The 22,168-nt window shown below is 44.9% G+C and overlaps 9 protein-coding genes and 1 non-coding gene across 10 annotated transcripts; 3 read left to right on the top strand and 7 right to left on the bottom strand.

Annotated features, from left to right (window-relative positions):
- Positions 1-432: 432 nt before the first annotated feature.
- Positions 433-2,208, top strand: AVT1 (LALA0S06e02388g1_1; the record flags this gene model as incomplete). Its single annotated transcript, XM_022771783.1, has 1 exon — positions 433-2,208. One exon carries the CDS (start codon positions 433-435, stop codon positions 2,206-2,208), a length of 1,776 nt encoding a protein of 591 aa, XP_022628952.1.
- A 188-nt stretch (positions 2,209-2,396) lies between these two features.
- Positions 2,397-4,226, top strand: MPP10 (LALA0S06e02366g1_1; the record flags this gene model as incomplete). The annotated part of the gene is made up of 1 exon (XM_022771782.1): positions 2,397-4,226. The coding sequence occupies one exon, from the start codon at positions 2,397-2,399 to the stop codon at positions 4,224-4,226; it is 1,830 nt and encodes a 609-aa protein (XP_022628951.1).
- A 268-nt stretch (positions 4,227-4,494) lies between these two features.
- On the bottom strand, positions 4,495-6,471 carry NOC3 (LALA0S06e02344g1_1; the record flags this gene model as incomplete). The annotated part of the gene is made up of 1 exon (XM_022771781.1): positions 4,495-6,471. The coding sequence occupies one exon, from the start codon at positions 6,469-6,471 to the stop codon at positions 4,495-4,497; it is 1,977 nt and encodes a 658-aa protein (XP_022628950.1).
- A 1,126-nt stretch (positions 6,472-7,597) lies between these two features.
- On the top strand, positions 7,598-8,269 carry LALA0_S06e02322g (LALA0S06e02322g1_1; the record flags this gene model as incomplete). The annotated part of the gene is made up of 1 exon (XM_022771780.1): positions 7,598-8,269. The coding sequence occupies one exon, from the start codon at positions 7,598-7,600 to the stop codon at positions 8,267-8,269; it is 672 nt and encodes a 223-aa protein (XP_022628949.1).
- Positions 8,270-8,471: 202 nt separating this feature from the next.
- MRX12 (LALA0S06e02300g1_1) lies at positions 8,472-10,001 on the bottom strand (the record flags this gene model as incomplete). The annotated part of the gene is made up of 1 exon (XM_022771779.1): positions 8,472-10,001. The coding sequence occupies one exon, from the start codon at positions 9,999-10,001 to the stop codon at positions 8,472-8,474; it is 1,530 nt and encodes a 509-aa protein (XP_022628948.1).
- A 228-nt stretch (positions 10,002-10,229) lies between these two features.
- Positions 10,230-13,169, bottom strand: SAG1 (LALA0S06e02278g1_1; the record flags this gene model as incomplete). The annotated part of the gene is made up of 1 exon (XM_022771778.1): positions 10,230-13,169. The coding sequence occupies one exon, from the start codon at positions 13,167-13,169 to the stop codon at positions 10,230-10,232; it is 2,940 nt and encodes a 979-aa protein (XP_022628947.1).
- A 1,258-nt stretch (positions 13,170-14,427) lies between these two features.
- LALA0_S06e02256r lies at positions 14,428-14,500 on the bottom strand. Its single transcript has one exon. It is a non-coding gene; the product is annotated as a tRNA-Lys (tRNA).
- A 308-nt stretch (positions 14,501-14,808) lies between these two features.
- Positions 14,809-16,545, bottom strand: HOL1 (LALA0S06e02234g1_1; the record flags this gene model as incomplete). Its single annotated transcript, XM_022771776.1, has 1 exon — positions 14,809-16,545. One exon carries the CDS (start codon positions 16,543-16,545, stop codon positions 14,809-14,811), a length of 1,737 nt encoding a protein of 578 aa, XP_022628946.1.
- Positions 16,546-17,068: 523 nt separating this feature from the next.
- SSL1 (LALA0S06e02212g1_1) lies at positions 17,069-18,484 on the bottom strand (the record flags this gene model as incomplete). Its single annotated transcript, XM_022771775.1, has 1 exon — positions 17,069-18,484. The coding sequence occupies one exon, from the start codon at positions 18,482-18,484 to the stop codon at positions 17,069-17,071; it is 1,416 nt and encodes a 471-aa protein (XP_022628945.1).
- Positions 18,485-18,981: 497 nt separating this feature from the next.
- Positions 18,982-21,477, bottom strand: LALA0_S06e02190g (LALA0S06e02190g1_1; the record flags this gene model as incomplete). The annotated part of the gene is made up of 1 exon (XM_022771774.1): positions 18,982-21,477. The coding sequence occupies one exon, from the start codon at positions 21,475-21,477 to the stop codon at positions 18,982-18,984; it is 2,496 nt and encodes an 831-aa protein (XP_022628944.1).
- Positions 21,478-22,168: the final 691 nt, after the last annotated feature.

Genomic DNA, 22,168 nt, shown 5'->3' with positions numbered 1-22,168 from the left:
GATGATTATGTTGAAAGAATTCCAAAAGATTTTGGTAACGGCGGCATAGATTCGAGGTTCTCTCAAAACAGGGCAGCGGACGCATTCGAAAACTTTCAGTCGACAAATCAGTCGACAAATTCGAAGTGCTTCGTTAGAGCTTCTTGCCTTAGGAATAACTGGTACGATACATTAGAAACAAGAGAAAAGAGGAAGCTATGTGACCCTCGGCTGTCCAAGGAGAGAGGCCTGATCAGACTGGAGATTCTCATGTAGCGGCTCTTACCCTACGAGCTGCTTGGCACATGTATCGCTATGAACGTCACACGATACCATCACTAGATCGAGGTATATTCGAGTCTGATATAAAATAGCACAACTTTTCGTGCCCAAGATCGTAAGCTTAACCCCTCGACCGATTTCCATCCGTAGTTTTTGGTAGAAATCAATCGAATGCCAGAGGACGGTGAACGCTCTTTCTTGAACCGGAAAAAGTCTCAAAATGTTCACTACATGTCTATACCTATTAACAGGGGCTCTGAAGGTGAGACCTACGATGAGCATCACCCTCAAGACGGATCCCATCGAAGGAACCTCTTTGACCAGCCGCTAGGATCCTTCAAAGGTGTCAATTCGCTCGGTAGGTTTGCTTCTTCTCTGAGAAGAGCTAACTCGTTCATGAACATCGACGTGGGGCCTGATAAAGAGCGCACGTTTTTCAAAGACGGTCAAGATGCTTTGTTTGATCCATACACTCTGGCTCCTTCTGTAGACGGAAGACGGTTGTCGCACGCAGTTGCAGGACGTGGTGGCCTTTCTGTTAGACCGTCAATGAGTGAATTATACGATGATAGTGCCCTATTTGATGACCAAGATAGCATTACGGTACCCGGAGTCAGCTTCCCTAATGACGCAGCAACCTCTAGGAGACCAACGTTGGGATTTCAAGATTTTGACGGGAGCATCGATCCTGACGCTCATTCGGTTGTTTTGAAAAAGGTAGAAACCAAAGATGGCAAGGTGGTGACACTTCTAGCTGGGCAGTCCACAGGTCCTCAAACTGTATTCAACTCTGTGAACATTTTAATAGGTATTGGTATTTTTGCATTACCCCTTGGCCTTAGATATGCTGGTCTCATCTTCGGCGTTCCTATGCTCGCCATCTTTGCTTATACCGCTTTTCACACCGCCGAACTGATCTCTCGTTGTCAAGATGAAGATCCAACCATGATTTCGTACGGTGACCTTGGCTATGCAACGTTCGGCTCTAGAGGCAGAGCTTTCATCTCATTCCTATTCACAATTGATCTACTGGCGTCCGGTGTGGCCTTGATGATTATCTTTGGAGATTCTCTCAATATGTTATTTCCAAAATATTCAGTCACATTCTTCAAACTGATTGCATTTTTTGCCGTGATGCCGCAGACTTTAGCACCTCTTAACGTGCTTTCGACTTTTTCGCTTCTCGGAATACTTTCCACTCTTGGAACGGTCTTTTGTATCGCTTTCTGTGGCCTCTACAAATCTTCATCTCCAGGATCATTGTTGGAAACCATGTCTCCGCCACTGTGGCCTCAGAACATGACCAATTTTGGGCTTGCGGTTGGCATACTGAGCGCATGCTGGGGTGGGCACGCCGTCTTTCCAAACCTCAAAAGCGATATGAGACACCCTGCCAAATACAGGAACTGTTTGGTCACCACTTTCGCGATCACTGCTTCAGCGGACATCTCAACTGCAGTGCTTGGCGTTTTAATGTTCGGTGTGAGCGTTAAGGACGAGGTAACCAAAAGCTTACAATTAACACCCGGATATCCACGCTTTATCTACGTTTTAATTTCTGTTCTCATGACGCTGATTCCCATTGCGAAAACGGCTCTCACTACCCGTCCTATTAATGCTGTGCTAGATGTTGCAATGGGTATTACAGTACAGCCGGAGAGTGACGACTCTCTTCTCAGGTCAAAACGGATTATTTCTTCCTTCAATGGACTACTGATAAACGCCGTCATTATTGGAATCAGTATCTTATTTCCCGACTTCGACAAGTTCATTGCATTTGTGGGAGCAGGTCTCTGCTTTACCATTTGCGGCCTCTTACCATGCATTTTTTACATGTCCATCTGCTCAGAGACCATAACAACTTGGGAAAAGATCACATGTACAGTCATCATCATTTTCAGTGCAGTGTTATCCGTCCTTGGAGTAGGTGCTGCTATCCTCGCCTAAAATCTGAGTAGCAGCGGTGAACTTCAAATGCCTTGTGTCTGCCCTCCATCATTAACTAATTTCGTGTCGCTATATCGTGTGATTCTGTTTAACTTTTAACCAAGTCAATAAAAATTTTGGATGTAATTGATACGATGCGATGAGGTTAATGCATGAATGCAAATAGCGAATGGAGCAATAGGTAAACCATGACCACTCAGTTTCTCACAACGATAGGCGAAAATCCTATCAGTATCTTTGATGGCTCAAAGTCATTTTCAAATTCCTCTTTGGAACTGGTGAAGTCTTATGTAGATGTGGTTATTCAAAATCAAAAAGATGACAATGACCACAAGAGAGTGCTCGATGAAATCACGATCGATGGTTTAGATGCGAACCAAGTTTGGCAACAGGTTAGGCTGGTAATGGAAAGTAGTGGTTCCCAGCTGTTGGCGAAAATTGGGGATATAAGGGAATTCACAGATGATGCTATCGGCAGCGACAGCGAAGCGTCAGAAAGTGAAGACGATTCGCAAAATGAGGATGACGAGTCGGCACCGGCATTAGAATCTGTCAATAGTGAAAATGAAAGTGATGATAGTAGTGAAGTACAACACGAGGAAGAAGGAGAAAACGAGAGTGAAAGTGAAAGTCACGTCGACAAGGCCAACGACGAAGAAAGCGATGATATGGAACATGAGTCTTTGAAAGAGCAAGACGCTGGGTTTAGTGGTGAATCACAAGGTACTAGCTCTGTAACCAACGCGGGAAGCTCGTCAAAGAAACCAAATGATTACGGCTTGAACGACGAGTTTTTTGATCTCGAAGAATTCAACAAGCAAACGCTCAAGGCGGAAAATGGCGAGGAAAACGCCGAAGAAGATTTTGATTTCTTTGCAGAAGTTGCATCGGATGAAGACGAAGAAGCAGACTACTATGATGACTTTTTCGATAAGCCTAAGTCTGCAAGTTGCAATGAGTTGAACCAAACAGTGGAAGAGGATCGAACTGGCTTGGGAGGTTTGGAAAACGATGGTGAAGATGAACTGTACCGCGCCATGGAGTCGGCTAAATTGGATCTTTTTGCAAATGACGACGACCAGGAAGATTCCGGTGACGAACATAGTGATAAAGAAGAACTGACCACGTTCCAGCGTCAACAACTTGAAATTCAGCGACAGATTGCGCAACTCGAGAAAGAGGCCGTCGCAGAGAAAAAGTGGGCTCTTAAGGGTGAAGTGAAAGCTAAGGACAGACCTGATGACGCTCTATTGACTGAAGACATCGACTTTGAGAGAACATCGAAGCCGGTTCCGGTTATAACTGCTGAAATTACAGAGTCTTTGGAAGATTTAATTCGTAGAAGAGTTCTGCACTACGAGTTTGATGATCTGGCGAGAAGAGTAATCTCTAGCACGAACTTTTCTGGTCCAAAGCGCCAATTTGACCTAAGTGACTCGAAGTCTACAAAATCACTAGCAGAGCTGTACGAGGACGACTACAATGGAACTTCGCAGGGCTCAGAAGTCTCAGAAGAGCTCAAAAAGACACATGACGAGATTTCGGAACGTTTCAACGACCTCATGTATAAACTAGATGCTCTCTCATCAGCTCATTTTGTTCCAAAACCAGCTCAGAAGCAATTAGAGGTTAAGGTCCAAAACGCCGCCCTCAATATGGAAGATGCACAGCCATTGACAATGTCGACAGCCTCCACACTGGCGCCACAAGAAGTGTACGCTCCTGGCGCTGTACGCGGTGCTAATGAGGTGTCCTTGAAGAACGGTACGGTTATGTCCAGAGACGAACTTTCCAGAGAGGACAAAAACAGATTAAGACGGGCATTGAAGAGAAAGAGGTCCAAGCAATCACAATCTAAGTCAGAGGATTCTAGGAAAAAGAGCAAGCGCGACGATGTTATTGAATCGTTATCCCAAGCCAGAAATGTGACAATCATTGGCAAAAAGGGAGAAAAAACGGACGTTAGAGGTAATGCGAAGAAGGCAACGGCATCGGAGACTAAAAACTTCAAATTATAGAGACTTATACTAAGGTTATAGTAACTCAATATCTGCATTTCAAGATGCCGATGATGTCCGTGAATTTACGGCGCTGCTATTGAGGCAGATGTTGTTAACGCTAGGGAAACATTCTGGTTTGAGGGCCTCTACGCAAAGTTTTTGACATTTGCAGATCAGTTACGTTGAGTAGCTTTAGCGCTGAGCAGTAGATGTAGCGAGGTCATAACAACCATCTTATTACTGTTACTTCATTCAGTTAAATCGGAAGGTCCTCAAGAGTGATGATTTACTTCAAAGCTTCCCTTGATTTCTCCAGCATGGCTTTCGTGCCTTTCACAACCAGAGGACTATAATGTTTCAAGAGAAGAGTGTTCTCCCAAATTGTTGCCGCTTCGGCATTACTTCTAGCTGGAGTATCTGCCTCCAGCTGAAATGACCCGTTACCAACGCGATCCTCGGTAGAATAAAGACCACCAATCTCAGGGTATTTACCAATCAGCTTGTCCATGAATTTGAGCATCGCCACGACGGTTTTCTCCGGAGTATTAGAAGCTGCCATGTGGAGTCGCTTAGTGAAAGCCGCCGCGCGAGTCTTGGATCCTGACTTTGACCTGAAAAAAACGTAGTCTAAGGCACGAAGAAGGAGCTCAGCTTTAGTAGAAATATTCACTGAAGGTTTGACAAACTCACAATTTAGAGGATCCGCAAGTCGCAAAGATTTGTGAGAGTATTCGATATCAGCGTCTAAAGATATGTTCGGTATTATGGCGTAAAGAGCATCCACAAAGGACGAGAGATCCATTGTCACCTTCATTGCACTATGGCGAGACACTAGCGAGAACGCCGTCACGATGCAAAGGAGCACTTTACGCGTTTCCGCTGATGAAAGTGTATCTAAGTCGCTGGTCGCTATCAACTCCCTCATGACCTCCAGAAAATCTCCCAAAAGGTCGAAGTTCGACATGTGTCCAAACTTCGATAAGCCCTCTAAAACAGCACCAATAAGAGGCGAAATACCGTTTTTTAAAATGTTCAGATACAGAGCTAACGTAAGCTTCAAAATTTCTGCTTGATTTCTCTCTCTTTCCTCAGCAAAAACAGTTTCTTCGGCTCTACGCATTTCTTCCTCAACTTTTTTCATTTCTTTTCTAACCTTTCTCTGCTTCTTAGAGATGTGAACTCTATCCTTCTTCTTTATCTTGGGCTTTGATGCTGTGTCTTCCTTGGTGTTTGGATCGTAATCTTGAAGCACTTCAAGAGAAAGCAGAACGTTCAAAACTGACTCATCCACTAAATAAAGTCTAGTTTTCAAGGTTTTGCTCATGATGCGCACAATCTCCAATGAAACTGATCCTTCGTCGTCTTCGCTCAGCACCGTTTCAAGAGCGCTTATCAGCGAGGTGAATAAGGGATCGGCAGAAGGATTTGGTTTGCAAATTCTGCGTATTATGGCGCTGAAAACTTCAGTGTTGAAATTGAAGTGCGATGCAGTTGGAAGGATCTCTACAAGTGCATTGGCGGCCAAATTACCCAATGAAACTTGAAGTGGACTCGAGCTGTTAGGAGTTTTCGCTAGATTGGCGAGCAAGTCGATATATTCTTTGTAGTTGTGTACCAAAGTAGCTTCGAAGTTCCGAAGCTTTGCGACCTCTTTTGAAACTTTCTCTCGTCTTTCTAAATCTGACAGAGGCCTTATTTTATAACTGGGAATAATGCTTTTGAAAACTGACACCAGTGCCAGCATCGAGAATTTGCAAGTATTGGAATTCTTTGACTGGGCCATCTTTCGTAGTCTAGTCAGGCAACCTACATTCTCCTCGGCGTTCTCCATCAGGTTTTCGGCTAGTTCAGCTATTTCTTCTTTCAGCTTCATTACGCCCTCCACAGTATCGACTTGGGCAGCTTCGTTCTCAGTATCACTGTCATCCTGCTGCTGGTCTTCTTTTACAGCCTCAGGCTGCTCTTCTTTTTCCTCTTTTTTGTCAGTCTCCTCAGGTTTGGACGCTCTTATTCTACGTTCCACTTTACCTTTCACCTTGATAGGAAGTCCCTCCACTTGATCTTCCCCATAACCTAAACTACGAGGAGCCATTTCGTAGGCTTGTTCATCATCATCCCACGAGTTTTTGGCTGGTGTTGCGTCTTTGATATTCTCGACCTCGTCCCGAGTGAAAAGGCCACCCTCTAAAAGAGCATCTTGTTCCTTCCGTCTTTTAGCTGCTTTGTCCTGAACAGCTTTTTGCGATCTCTTTCGTGACCCCATTGCTTGCTCTTTGTGTTTGAGTCTAACGAATGACTTTGTGCGATGAGGTATGCGATGATATGCGATGCGATGAGATGCGATGCGGTGAGATGAGATTGAAGTTTGTCAATACTAAAATTTTTCAGACGTTTAACTTTCAAAGTGTCAGCGTCTGATAAAATGGTCGTGAGACGAAAGAGAACTTGGCGAGCGGTGGAAGGATAATGTTCATTCAGATTCTACGCTATGTAACCAAATCAACCCGCCAATTAAAAGACGTCCAGCGATGGTGAAATTGTTTGCTAATCTCATATCAGTGTCATAATACTTCACAGTGATTATGCGGTTTCCGCAGGAGGGTTATGGCCCGTTGACCTATCCCGTGTCTTTGAGCAGGGCTAGTGAACTGCACTTCCAGTATTATATATCAACTTTTTGACAGATCCACGTAACACGCATTCTAGTCTTTTGCTGGTTCCAGTCATTTGCCCTCTGAGAAGAGAATGCTCCTCGCAAAGATCCATGCCAAGGTCGGTGCTACACTCAATGAGGTTTCGTTACTATTGGTTTATTCGGAGAATTGGATCTCGCCGCGATCGAAGGTGCCATACGTTACGCAATCTGAGGCTATCACCTTTTGAGCAAGAATGGAACCTGTAGCTGCTATAAAAAGTTCATAAAAAATCAGAGAAACATTGAGAGCCTGGAACCACTTGCTGAACTATTCAAGTAAGGCTTGATATGTTCCAACGTGTTAAAGGCTGAAGCACCAAGGTTTTTTGCTTATTTCACAGCCCTCAAGCCAATACTTAGCTCTCTCGATGAGGTCGACACGGAGATTGAAAACATGGGAAAATTGAAAAGGGTAAGAATAACAAAAACGATGAGCATAAAATAAAGCATCGATGCAGACCGCTAAACCACAATCTTGTCCGTTTCCTCTCAAGTATTCCTGGCGCGTCGAGTGACATAGATATTTTACACGTGACCTGCAAATCAATAACTCAATTGTGCATTACTATAGTGACAATACTTTCAGATACTGATGTGACTCTCAAAGTAAGACTTGTTGCGCCGGCACCAATCTCAAACAGGCGCAATAGTCACTTGAAGTTCTCATTTTTATCTCCATAAGCAAAGTCTGAGAATGGCCTTCAGGTTAATCATGGTTGATCCACGACCAGCAATGAAGAACGAAGGCTCTGCAGCTTCTCAAAGGCGGTCCCATATTAACAAAACCACGAGTGAAATCACTGAACAGGGTGATCTCTCACTTATGATACATTCTTTCGATTCTGGCCAAACGTTCAAAGTCCCCCGTAGCTGTAAAACCGCTGTTGGCAAAAAAAAGACGAACAAAGCCGGTAAAGGACGTGGATCAAGTGACGGACAAAGACTTGTTTTTTGCTCGCCCTCCTTTACTTCAGCCAAAACGTCAAAGACAATTGAACAGGCTGTGCATTCAGAGCAGACTCGAAAACCTGTCAAGGATAAATTAGCTTTGACCTCCCGTCAAAGAGATCTCACGTTTGTAAGCTCAATCACAGATGACTATCACTTGGAATATGCAAATCCCTGGCAATCATCTTTCGAATTCGATGGCAGAAAACCGCAACGTCCACTCTTTCGCATAACCAGTCCGAAACTGCGCAAAAACGTCACAAAGCCTAACGGGCATATGAACCTCTCGAACGTAATTAACCCAAGTTTTGCATTTTCTCACAACTCGCTGAATGAATCTAATGACAGAAGCACGAAACAGCGGCAGATAGCCTTTGACACCAGTCCCATTTTCAAAGTTTCGCTCAATAATAGGTGAACTGTGTAAACTGTAGCCACTCGCACAACTCAGGCGCAGGCGTACAGTTCATCAATATCCTAGCATCTCGGAACTTACTTGACTACTTAGCTCGGTTCCCATTTCTCACATGATCATAGTACATGGGAGGCGACAACAGCGCCCCCCCTCACTTTTTCTTTGCATGAACATCAAATATCATATCGAATTTGATTTATTCGCTTTATAGACTTTTTATGTAATCCAGAACCATGTTTCGAAGGTTTCGATCAAAATCTGGCTCCTCAAGCATAGCTCCATAGCGAGCGAAATGGGCTTTTACGCGCTGCATCGCAGTTTTACTTGGAAAAATTTGTTCCGCTGCGGCTTTATCGAGAATCACCTGAGCGAACTCTCTATCCTTGTTTCTCAAGAAAGCTACTATCAAAGCTTCAGTCAGTAATGCAGCTTCAGACATTGGACCACGATCGAATGGCTTCCTTTGCGATGACTCGATGTTTTGATTGAAAACTTTTAACGATTCCTCTAAATCAAACCCGGAATAGCCCACAATGAGGCCTTGAATTACAACAGAACGTAGCACATCGGAATCGTGGATAGAACTAAACTCTATAGCCTTTTGTATTAGCTGCCGATCTGTGTTCTTCACACCACCAAAAATGTAAACTAGAAACATGTCATCAAAGAGTCTTTGATGAGGAATCTTTACCTTCTCAAAAAAGGCACTTGCTTTTTTGATGTCGTTCTTGAAGATACCCAAGCTATGAACTGCAATTTCACGAAGCTCGCGAACAGTGTCGGACTCAGTATTGTGTTTTTCGACCACGGCTAGGAAATTGTCAAAGGATACTTCAGTGGAAAGCTCGTGAGGTGAGTTTATTGAAAAATCACTGCCGGTCATTTGACGCATTAAGTCCAGATCATGCTGAATACTGCGGTCAGCTTCTAGCTCTTCTTCTGTCAACTTTACAGTATCATTTTGACCAAGTATAGTGAAAACGTCCCTAAATGACGATATATCTTCTTGAAACAGGACCTCCGGGTTTTGCTGAAACAATTGGCAAATTTGATAGTTTGTAAATTGAATATTGTCGTCTCTCAGATGTGATCCTGAAGGTTTGTAATGGCTTAGAATAAAAGGTATAATCGTAGTTGCTTTGGTAGCTAGCGATGCTCGCAGCAGTGCTTCCCAAGTAGAATTCTTGACTATGCTGCTATCTATTATACGAGAAAGCAAGAAAGTGCTCTTTGTAATGTCCTGCAGGGTTAGATCGGTTTTACCGTCAGCAATGTCGGCGGAATCGAACTTCAGAAGTTTTCGGAATACAGCCTCAAGAACTTCTTGAGATTCCCAAGCAACTTTCCGATTATCCATAAAAATCTCCCATGAGCTTTTAACCCTACCAGGGTTGCCCTTGATGATTTCGGCTAAACTCTTGGGGCTTAATTGACCACTCAGTTTTTGTACCTCTTTGGCATGCACAGATCCTACACCATAGTCATGGGCAGTCAAGGATTCTATGACCCGGTTATGAATTTCGGTACGGTCGATGTCAAGATCTTGTTTGCCAGCTAAACCTTTTAGCACGAATTCAGAAAAGTCATAGGGCGTCAAGTCATTGAGATTTTTCGTCTGCACCAATTGTTGAAAAGGTTTCTCTTTCAAAAGACTTTTATAAAGGCTTAACAGGTCTGCATGTTGAGAGTAAGGCCTGCTTAAGCATGGCAAGCGGCAGCGCTTCACTAGGAACATGGATGCTGAGATCGGCTTTGTTGAACGCGGTCAGCTAAGAATTTTTATTGAAATGGTCGATAATTTATGCGTATACAAGGTCCGACGACAGCGACGAAAAAAGAATATAAAGTACCAACAAGCTTAAGTCTAGAGCGGTTCAAGTGTCATCAGGAGCACTCCTTCCCATCATTTTCTTCTTGAGTACTTCTATTGCACTGGTGTTGACCTGACGGACAACACTTCGTCTTATAGAAATGCGTAAAATGCCATGGTTATCATCGTTAAAATAGTTCCTGATATGCCTGTTGAACTTCCAGCCCCAGAATAAGTCGATAATTCTACCGTTGAATCAAAGTTTGTAGAGGTGGAAGTTGAGAGGGTGTAAGGTGAAGAGCTAATGGAGCTTTCAGAAACCGCCGTTGGACTCACTGAATCGAATTGCGAAGCCGCCACAGTTCCAGAATACTTTGAGTTTGTCGTAGTTGAAACTGTCGCGTCGGTAAAAGAGAATGAGTCTGTGGAAATCAACATCGTAGTGGTACCGAGAGTTCCATTTGGCGGGGATGCAGTCGTTGAGAAGGAGTAAGTTGTCGATTCTGCTGCAGTGCCTTGACTTGACGGTCTGGTGCTTAGGAAATCGGACGCTGATGGGGCCGGTGATACTGGCGATGTAGATGTAGACAATGGGGTATTGGAGCTCGCAGCAGACGTCTTTTGTGTTAAGGCCGTGGAACTAAAGATCGACAACTTTGAGAGTGACACTTCAGAACTTGTGGAACTCACTTCAAGCTTTGACGATGAATTTGTCGTTGCGCTCACAAGATTTGTTGAGCTTCCTGGCGGGGTAGTAGAAAGACGCGACGCAGATGAGAGCGGTGAAGACCGAATTGAAACACCAGTTGACGTGCTCGTTGACAGAGTGCGGGTTGTTTGATATGAGGTACACGCACCGCTATTGCAGGTTTTATGGTCTGTCCCAGAAGTAGTAATCAAAGTCCCTACACTGGAAGGTAGGGACAAAATTGACGATGACTCCGCCTCACTAGTTGATGTCGTCGTCGAAGTCGAAGAAGGTACAGATGAGGATGAACTGGAGGCAGTCACAGTGCTTGGCAAACTTGCAGTGGAAGGTATGCTTAAAAGGGAGGTTGTGTCGGAAGATATGACACTGGACGAAGTGACTCCTCCAGATGATGATAGAGGAATAGAACTTAACGATGAGCTGGAGGAGGATACAGCGCTTGCAGAAGAATCGGTACTGGATAGCTCAACGGTACTTGAGGAAATGGGATAGGAGATCGATGAGCTGGTACAGGAACCGTTACAGGACGATTGTGTGGTAGACGAGGCCACGGTGCTGGAAGCTATTGTGCTTGAAGAATTCAAGGTACTAGTAAATGAATTCTGTGTGCTGGAAGAAGTGGAGCTCTCAGATGTCAAGGTGTTGCTTATCACTGAGCTGGAAGAACTCGAACTGCTGCTCAGTCCCGAGCTTGTGAAAGTCGCGGTGCTGCTTAGCGCTGAGCTGGAAGAACTCGAACTGCTGCTTAGCGCTGAGCTTGAAGAACTCAAACTGCTGCTTAGCGCTGAGCTTGGAGAAATCGAAGTGCTGCTCAGTCCCGAGCTTGTGAAAGTCGCGGTGCTGCTTAGCGCTGAGCTGGAAGAACTCGAACTGCTGCTTAGCGCTGAGCTTGAAGAAGTGATGGCACTTGAAGTTGGGCTTTTGCTAGAAGACATTTCGGTGGAAGACGACTGGCTTGCTGTAGAAGACAGCTTTGAATCTGAGGACGCAGATTGGCTGGATGAAGAGATAATACTAGCTGTCGTTATGCTAGAGGACGACAGAGTCAATTGCGTTGAGGACACTGAACTGGAATTCTCAGGTACCGGTTTAGTGCTTGAGGTACCCACGCTACTACTTGAGACCAATTTAGATGTTGAGGACAGAATACTGGATGAGCAGGCTCGGTTAGGGCAAGATTCGATTGTTGAGGTTGCTGTTGATATAGACCCAGAGCTTGAAAATGAGGTGGGTCCCTCTGAGCTTGTAGGAGGAACATCCACAAGAACTGTAATCACCGTGGCACCTGAGGAAATGGTATCAGTAGTTGTCGTTGCGAAACTATTCGTCCAAGTGGTTGTAGTGGTAGTTGTGGTGGTGCTTATTGAACTAGTTTGCCCACTCACAAGTGCACTGCCAGTGAAAGTTCCATCCTTTATGATAAATACCGGCGACTGTTGGGCAGTAGTAGTGTACGTTGAACCAGCCGTTGTATCTGTGCATGTGTAATCAAACGAAACGCTATGGACGACTGTGGTCACCGATGCATCCAAAGACTGAAGATTATTGACCCATATTTGATAGTTTGGTTGTATATTGTTGAAGGAAAGGGAAAGAGTAGCGCCATTGCAGTAGTAGTCGCCATCGTAGTTTTCATAGTCGGTCGGGAAAAACCAGTCATTATAATCCTTAGAGATTTGTACCTGAGCATCCGCGCAATCGTATCCATTAACCTGGCCATTGGGGTTATAATTGATTACTTGAGTGCCTCCAAGAATGTATCCATTGTTGCAAGCGAAGCCAAGATAATACGATTCCATTGTTCCATAAGTCGTTGTGTGGCCTTCATAGTAGAAATTACCAAAATCTTCCGATGCATGGTCAAAGCTCGTCGACGAGCTAAAACCATTCCCAAAATCAATTGTCTGCTGACCTGCCACGAAGTATTTGGCATTGCTTAGCTCGTATTGGTAAGAAGAGCCACCACTGCTGAATACCACTCCAATGGCAAGATTTCCACTCAGGGAAGAAAAGGAAGGAAAGCTTTTTGTAGCATCACACCTGAGGATAGAACTTTCAAATTTGTAGGCAGCCTGTTGTGATCCGTAACACCGGAAGGCTTGTGAACCGTCGGATGTTGTGATGTATTGATAATCGGCGTCCTCCGCAAATTTGATACGGTACACATGGGGAAGATTGAGCAGGAAATAGTCATCTTCAGAAACCTCGTTGGCGCTTCCTATTTCAAAATTGAAGGATAGTTTCCAAATTTTATGGGGAAGTCTTTGAGAGCTGAGGGCTTCGATTGAAAGATTGCTGTAACTGACTGCTGTAATCTGAGCGGCATAAGAAATCTCAGCCAATAAAGCGAGTGACACGACCAAGCAGAAGGCCCAAAATTCCATTTTAGCGAGAGAGTTGTCAGGGTTTTCCTTGTGACACAACGAAAAAACAAATTTGAACCAGAAACCAACTTAAGCTGATCAGCACGATTTGAGAGCTCGTTTCATCGCTCATTTATAGGATTTGTGACAGACCTGTTAGATCAAATAGCACTTGTTATCCCTTGTGCCGGCTCGAAGCACGGGCATCCTGAGATCCTCATGTAAACTGACCCTCAAATGAAAGTTAGTAGTGCTTGCCCAAATATTTGTGCAGTTCTGAGATCGATGAGACTGCCTTTCAAGGGTTCGTCACATTCTGACACCATCTACTGGAGTCGCAGGACTTCAAATTCAGTTTCAAGAGCCACCATTGAGACCACGGTAGAGTGATATTGCAGCGTAGTTGACATATTTGACACAATCCAAATGAGGAAACAAGACAGAAGTACTCCAGAACCTGTTTCCCCGGTTGTCTCTCTTCTGTCACCGATATTCGTAGAGTCCGCTTTCCAACCTTCCTGTTTGAGCGTTGAATGAGATCAACGAAAACACCAACATAACAATGCAATGTGCAAGGCAACCGCTCGAATTGGATGGAGACTACCCGAAAAAGGGCTGAATGAACGGGTTCGAGATCTATCGACCTCAAGAAGAAGTAGACGAAGCCGTTGACAAGGTGTGTCTCGTGTCCAATCGTCAAATTTAATTAGATTGTATGCTAGAACGGAGCTATCCACCCCACAAGTTGAACCCCAGGAGAGGGATCTAATATGGGTCATGTAAAGCAAACAATTGTCTCTTGGAATTGAGCGCGTCCATTGAGCGCATTGCTGGTTTCAAAAGACGTTTTTATTTAGCAGTCATTTCAAGAATACTACTATACACTTGAATTAAGATCACGCTGTTCGAGCGTCAGATGATTGTAGAATTTAGAGAGTGATGCCACACATCTTAAAGACGTATATTCGCCATTCGAAATAGTAATGAACTCTTCTATCGATGCGGTATCGAAAGTTAGCCAGCAGTGGATGGGTTTCAAAGATTCACATTGTTTGTTGTAATATTTATAATTTATGTTTTGGTAGATCCGTCAGGATTTCCAGGTCATATATCATGTTAGTAAAATAAAAACACAGCAAAGGTAGTCTTCTCCATTCGAAAATACCCGCAATGCTCAAAGTAGCTCGATACAGTCTTTTTAATACTCTGAAAGACACACGTAGCTGAACTCAACGTCGAAGTAGAAAACTGAGAAATGCTTAAAAATATTGCAAAAAGAAGCCCTGTAGGGGGCTCGAACCCCTAACCTTATGATTAAGAGTCATACGCGCTACCGATTGCGCCAACAAGGCTTTTCTTGAAAGTAATCAAGAAAATGAAAATCATACAGGACAGTAGAGGTCACATCTTACACCAACAATACGCTTCTGGCTCTTCAAAGAATCTGGCTAAAACGAAGAGTCCTGGGACAGATGGCTAAGTTGAGAATCCTATACCTTGGCAACTCAATTCACAAGAATACTATAAGCTATTGAATAAAGACTATAAAATCGTTTTCTATCTGGCGGTTATCTTGCCCTCGCAGTAGAAGTAAACACAATGGTATACATTCTTGAAGGATAGCCGCAATCGAATCTTCGTGCTATTCTCGTTTCTCCCATTATACGCCGTCTCTTACGGAAATTGACCCGACATACCACTTCTTAGTTGCGCTTCTGATTTTCTTGCCCCAAATGTATACGGGAACTGCAAATAGCGCTATGCCAAAATTGATTACTGCTAGGGCAATGTAGGTGTTTTCGGTTCCCGAAGCGTCTAGCCAATCCGAGCACAAAAACGTGAAAATGCAGGATATGGTGTTATTAATGATCGCAGTGCACACCATTCCTTCCAAAACCATATCAGGGTAGCAGTCCATCAAATACGCCATTGCAATGTCACCGGAACAACCCCAACTGAAGCCAATGAACCCAAGACCAACATAGATCACCTGCCAAGACAGTTCCCTAGCTGTACCAATTCCAAACATCAATAGACCAGCGGGCCCAATGATAGCTGAGGCAAATGCAAAGACAAGTCTGTATTCTGCCTCCAAAATACCATTGTTGCGGCGTGCCATCCACAACACGAAATGGTCACTAAGCACACCAGCATAGACACATCCGATCACAGCGCCAATCAAGGTTGGAACGTTCATGATGGCAACACCGTAGTCGCTGTAGTTCCAAGGAGCATCATAAAAAACTGTATCTTCGGTAGTCAGGTAAAAAGTGAGAAAAACGTCTTGGATACCCCAGAAAAATCCGGAAAGCCACACTGGTGGAAATAAGAACATTCTCATGTTCAGAGCGAGGTACTTGAGGTATTGCTTGAAACCGAACCCGCGCAGATTTGTCGCCTTGGTAATCAGGGAAATTCGGCGATGGTATGGTTTTAGCTTTTCTTCGGACCCCTCTATCAACTTGAAATCTTCAAATGAGGCTTCTATACTCTGAACGACATCACTGGTTCTTCCCACTTTTTGGCTGGTGCTGGGTTCAATGTCCTGTAGTGGATATTTTTGATCCCCGCTTTCTTCCGACTCCGGTGTCACATTTGGCTTATCGTCACTGCTGCTACCGGATGCTCTTTTTGAAGTTGGCGTCAAGTATTTATTGCGGTCGAAGTAGGTTTCCTCACAGCCAAACAGGATGAAAATCAACAGTACACCCGAGATGATGGCCGCTGTCCAACCCACCCAGCGGAAAGATGTGTTTCCTGCGATGTATCCGGCTATCAAAGGTCCCAGAAAAGTTCCAACACTGGTGGCCAGAATATAGACCGTTAAAACGGATCCTAACTGATGCTGGTAAAAAATGTCGCTAAGCGAAAGTTGCACCTGCGCTTCTGCACACGACTCACTGATACCGACAAAGAGCTGCGACCAAATAGTATCGCGCGTCTTGGAGGCACACGCAAACCAGATCGCACCACACAACCCCAGCACCGTACAAATGACGTAGGTGATTTTGCGTCCGTAAAGATTAGCGAATGGTGCCAAGAAAAGAGTAGCCCAACCTATGCCCAAAAACAGGACGCCTGCGCCGGTATTCATGGAGTTGTAGGAAATGCCATAAATCTCGTTGAGTGAGTCCTGTGCAGCTCCCGCGTCGTTACTGGTGGCTGCTGTGAACGCAGTGATGAAAGCCATCAGCCCGAAATGCATCATTTTTCGCCATTTTGTCCAGTTTAGCGGGTCGTTGGGCGATTCTGACGGCTGTGGAATCAGCACCACTCCCTGGTCCGTCTTGCGAAGCGTGGATTCATAGATTACGCCGTTTTCAAAACTCTGCGAGGAATAGATGTTAAAAGTTCCCGGCACATAGTCTGGATGGTGAATGTTAGTGTACCTGTCCATGCTTTCAGTTTGGGTCAGAAAAAAAGCTATGAACTTGTGGTTTTCGAAACTTTTCAAGAACGATTATACTAAGTTCAAAGCCCGGAAAGAAGCTCAACGTATCGGCGCTCTGTGAAGTATGATCCAGGACCACCTTTTTAACCTTTCAATATTCTTATCAGTGCTCCACAGACACTTTTTCGGTTGTAGTTATCCTGGCGAAAGCCATGTCTTTCTCATCGCTTAAATCGTCATTAAAATTTTGATAACCAATTTTACGTAAGGCCGTATCTGGGCTTGGCGCCAGATCACATGACCTCGAGAGTCGATGAATGATAACCGGCGTCAGCGCTTGGGATAAGGAAAGGACATCTCCGATAACTATCGTCAGGATAAGGCCTCATAGACTGGTATCAGCCGTGGACGCTGTGTGTGCGTTTGTGGAGATTTGAAATTGAGATTTCAAGAATTTTTCGGCGTTCATTGTGCGCAATGTAATGCATTGCCCGAAGAATTACGTGTCGTCGTAGTCCAGCCCCAGACTTCATACATCGGGCGAAGATTCGCAGCCAGGACAGTTGTGTAGAATTTCGTGGATAAATACGTCACAATCGATGCAGAAATCGCGATGGCAGTCAGCACAACGGTAGCGTGAACTGGTCAGCAGCTCATGTGATTTGTGATTCTTCAGGCGAGGAAAGCGTTTCTGGCAGCTGAAGCACGTCTCTGAGGGAAAAGTCTCAGCCACACCGACCTCTTGAAACGTTTTTAGCGGCATTAGATGGTGGTAGGAACGCGCCAAATGGGTCGACAATATCAGCATTAGATCGCAGCAGGGACACACCGTGGGCAGGGAGCACACTTTACTTTTGCAGTTGGGACAGAAGTAGCCACCATACATAAGCTTGGAGTGACATGTGCAAAACGACGGCATGTCTTCGTAGACCCGGGTTGGGAACCCCATCTTGACGAGGGTGAAACCCTTGTTGATCTTGTTGACCGGCAGAGGCGTTACAGCGTCCGCGAAAAGATCCCGGAAGTGGACCTCGTTCAGGATCACACCGTAGAACGAATTGTCACCGTAGTTGGTCTGCTTGCAGAGCTCTTTACACACCGCCACTTGGGCGGACAGCCCAATGACCCGCACGCGAATGCGTTCCTGTACGAGCGATCCTATAGTCTGGTGTATGTCGCCCGGGTCTGTGCTGGACAGTGCGCCAAACACAATGAGAACTTCTCGTGTGCAATGCGCCGGAACGTGCAGTAGCAGTCCACGAGCCATTTCTAATGCGTTTTGCAGCGAGCTGTTTCCCTGTGGCTCCTGTTTCCGCATGTTCTTCAAAGCGTCGATGTGATCCTGTGGGTTTCCGCTGACCTGACTTATTAGGTGCGCAAGGTCGTTTCTCATGCACACAATGCCAATTTGCGAGATTGGGTTTTGGTCAAAAAATTCATGTACGAAGTTCAGTGCGTATTGGATAGTCATGGCGTATCTGTTTGGCCGCAAATCCTTTTCGGTCATAGAATCGCTGCAATCCAGCACAAGTATCAAAGTTCTGATGATTCCACGCTGGAATGGGGTCATGTTTTTATTACTGGCTCGCTTTTTGCGTGCCTCAATGATACTGGATACCAGTGCCGCCATGCTGCCCTCATCGTCCACTTTGACCAGGTCCCAACTTCTCTGAATGTCCTCTTCCCATGCATAACCACCATTTGCTCCCAAAAGGTTTGTATTAGCCACTTTTTTCTTCTTTCTGCTGCTAGCTGGACGACTATCGGCTCGCTCTTCGTCCTCACTGAATATGTTTTCATCACCTTCGCTCAAGGAATTGCCGTCCTCGTTGTAATCGTCTTCGATCCGAACATGTTTCTTGACCTTGCCAGCCTTACCCTTGGCCCTTTGAGCGGGTTTTTTAAGCGTATCATCGTCAGAATCGGAATCAGCAATACGTGGCATGAAATTTGAATAGCGTGGAGAACTCCTGAGCTGAATTCTTGAAGTTTATGATCAAATCCATTTGGCATCGCATCGCTAGTCCTATTTTATGAACGAGGTTGACATTTCAAAAAGTTTCACACGTGATACAAGCCATGAGTGAATAGAGTAATGACCAGATGTTCGACTAGAAGATGAACTAGAGTAATGACGACATAAACGATCAGAGAAACGGCTACAAGAAGATTTGTATCGTCTAAAGAAACAACTCGATGTCCAATGCCAGTATATCTATAAAGCTAGCAGTGTCATCGCTCACATCTTTGTCTCCCAATCCAAATCTTAGTTTCTTTCCGGTTATGAGCATGATGCGACCATCGGTATTTAGCGACAAACAATTGGGTATTCCTAGCAATTGATTTCTAAAAGTATGTTCTTCCACTTTCGACCTGCTCCCGCACAAGCGGGCATCGTGCATTCTGTTTCTTTGGGAAATGGCATCCTTTAAAACTGAAAGATTAATGGCGTCGGCTGACGTGTCCCGGACTCGGTGGTAATTCGCCCTCTTGATCCCAGTGCACTGGGAAAGGAGCCATGAAAAACTCAAGCAAGCCGCCGTGCTCTCCAAACAGCTCATCATGGGTAAACCAATTGCGATCTATGTAATCCCCATTGAGTTTAACATTTTTGATGTATTTGTTTCTGGTGGAGTAGGATGGTGACGAACCGTGCGTCTCGCGATAGAGATCATGCGCTATTATCACAACTTTAGTAGACTCACCAATGGTGATCTCAACTTTCGACACCTTCGGGCTTGTGATGAGGTAAATATCTGTTCCTGCCACTGGAAAAAACCCAGATAGTGCAAACCATAACCAGGCCTGCATTGACCCTGCTCCTGAGCATCGCGGCAGACCTTTCGGGCCTAGCTTGAACTTTGTTTCGATGAGGTAGTCCACAGTTTCAGATGTCTTGTACTGCAAATTAACAAAGTCGTACAAGTATGGCGTCATGAAGCTTGGTTCGCTGAGACTGTCGGCAAAACCGCGTCCACGAAGACCAAACATGTCGTCTAATCTTTCCACGAAAACACTCTCAGATCCAATTAGCGCCTTTAGTGTCTTCATATCATAAGGTACTTGCCAACCGTATTCTACGGGTTTCGCCATGTACGCGTCATCTTTCCAATGGCATCCAAAACATGACAATGGGTCATAGTGTTTGGTGTAGAAGTCTCCGTCACGATCTTTCGGCTGAATGAAGCCGCGGTAATAGACATGCGACGCAGTCGCTCTTGGATTCCAAAGTTGCTGCCAATTGGAACACCTTTTCAGATATTTGTGACTTGTCTTGATAAAACCTAGTCCCCTGGCCACTATTGAAATGGCAAAGTCGTTGTACGCATAATCCATTGTTCTCGTTAGAGAGCGCGAGAATTCTTGTGTAACATAACCAAACTCTAACCAATCAGATAGCGCAGTGCGGCCTTGTGTATCCTTCATTCCGTGTCCAGGGTGTGGATATCTTTCTGCGTTTGTCTGCATGGCACGGAGCCCAATCTTCCAGTCAATCCTATGCTTGATACCTTTCGAAAATGCGTCAGCAAGTATAATGTCAGAACTGCTCCCACCGGCCATTCTGGTATTCAATGTAGCTGTTCGTCCCTCCGGCAAAAATCCGTCATGCCTCCAAGCATCAATCAAGCTTCTTATGAAATCAGTGGTCCTAGTACGGTCCAAAATTGTGAACATGGGAATCAAACAGCGGAAAGCCTTCCACAGGGAAGGAAAATCGTCATAGTAAGGCTCTCGGCTGAGCCACGGTGCTTCCAAACCGGATTTATCAACTGGCATCAAGTGTGAGCCATACAAGGAGTTATAATACTTTTGAACCACAATGGGATCCTCCTCGGATGCATCCATCGATATCTTCGAGAAAACTTCGCGATTCCAGGCATTCACTGCGTTCTCGACGCTCCAATCCAGATCAAAAAGATGGTTTGAAGGATAATCATTATGAATATTTGCCAAGGCAGTGGGAACGTCTCGAAAACTTATACCAACATGCGAATGCAATATTCTAGTCCCAACTTCGAACTCGAAAAGTACCCCTAGATTAGAGGTGGATTCATCTGCTTCGCAGTGTCTTATTCCACTTTGAGAGTGGTGATCTTTGAAGACACGCACTTTTTTTGCAGGTTTATCAAAAACGCCATAGAAGCTGACGCTCCAAGATTTCTCAGGACTTCTGCCATGCGAAAAGTAAGCTTTCCCGTGGTAAGATTTCAGGTCTCTCGACACCTGAATGAATCCGCCTCTGAATTCCTGCGACAACCACGGCTTGTGAAATGAATGAAGATGGTGGCTTACGTTAACCAAAATGACAGGCGCCAGCAAGCGGCTGTTCTTGTGTTTCAGCGGGCGATTGACAGGGAAAGTATATTTGTAAAGCCCAGACCGATGAGAGGCGGAAAACTCGACCTCAATGCGATCTTCCAAACACACTTTGTAGTAACCAATGTGTCCGGCATCGGGCCGACATCTCGCTGCCGATATTGGTTCCGTGGTATCAATATCGTGAAGTGATTTTGCCAGTAACGGCAGCTGCGAAACCACCCCGTAGTTTGGGGTGGCGTCTGTTCCTGATTCGTGAAGCATGGACACTCCGGAAATTTCTCCCGAGTACTGATATCCGGCGTACGAGTCTCCCAGATGTGGGTCCAAGACGTCTACTCCCATTTTGCACATACCAAAGGGCATAGAAACGCCCGGAAACATGTGTCCGTGTGCTTGTGTTCCGTAAAAGACGTCGACGTAGTTTAAGAACGGGAAGAGAAGCGACAGTCGGGCGGAATTACTGGAAAACGAAGCAGGCCGCTGTGGGCCGCCAAAACTCACCAGCTCACGATTTTGTGCGGTTTCTTGCAGTTTTTGGGACCACAGAGCTTCGAGCTCTTTACTGGCGTCAGCGAAAGAACCATGCACGAATATTAACAACAAATACCAAGTAAGCATAATTCTCAAGCCCCACGAATTGCAGTGATGTTTCAGTAACCTATCGTTTCCTCGGGTTCAACCTTTTTTTGTGAAGAGCCCACATCTGTAAACCTGGGTCTTTGGTTTTGGAATGTCCACTGACACTTATCCACTGACGTCTTTTCCAATGCTTGATTGTTTATCACTTCCGTATTTTTGTGTCGCGAAAAGACACAATCACGATTACATAACCAAGGATCGGACTCCAGAATAGGCAGGTATTACTTAATTAGGAATTTCCAAGGGTCCTTTCCTATTTTGGACATCTAAAACTCCTCGAGGCTACTTCATTTCCCATTATTAAATTGGCTCGAGGTGCATTACCGCGAACAAACTGCATGTCGGTATATTCAGCATTGTCCAGCGGTGACAATGATAAACTCTTAAACACAATAGTGTCTACCCCCCAAAGCTATTGCACCATCTCTCGGTCGAGTCCAGGTGACTTGCAAAGCGTATTTTTTTCTTCCCAGAGTGCTAACGGCTTCCTGCAATAACCTAGAGGATTCTTTCAGGTGTAAGAACCACACTTCTTGAATGACAGGATGAGTTCGGTAAAGGAATAATCTCATCGCTTAGATGAAATATAAAAGGAAATGTCTTTGGACGCATCAGATGGCGATATCAGATCAGTTCTTGACGCTAAATCTCTAATCGACTCAACTTGGTG

This window comes from Lachancea lanzarotensis, scaffold LALA0S06 (assembly GCF_000938715.1).
Source record: "Lachancea lanzarotensis genome assembly LALA0, scaffold LALA0S06, whole genome shotgun sequence".
Lineage (NCBI taxonomy): Eukaryota > Fungi > Ascomycota > Saccharomycetes > Saccharomycetales > Saccharomycetaceae > Lachancea > Lachancea lanzarotensis.
The sequence above is the reverse complement of the archived record's forward strand: the minus strand, read 5'-3'. Positions and strand labels throughout refer to the sequence as shown.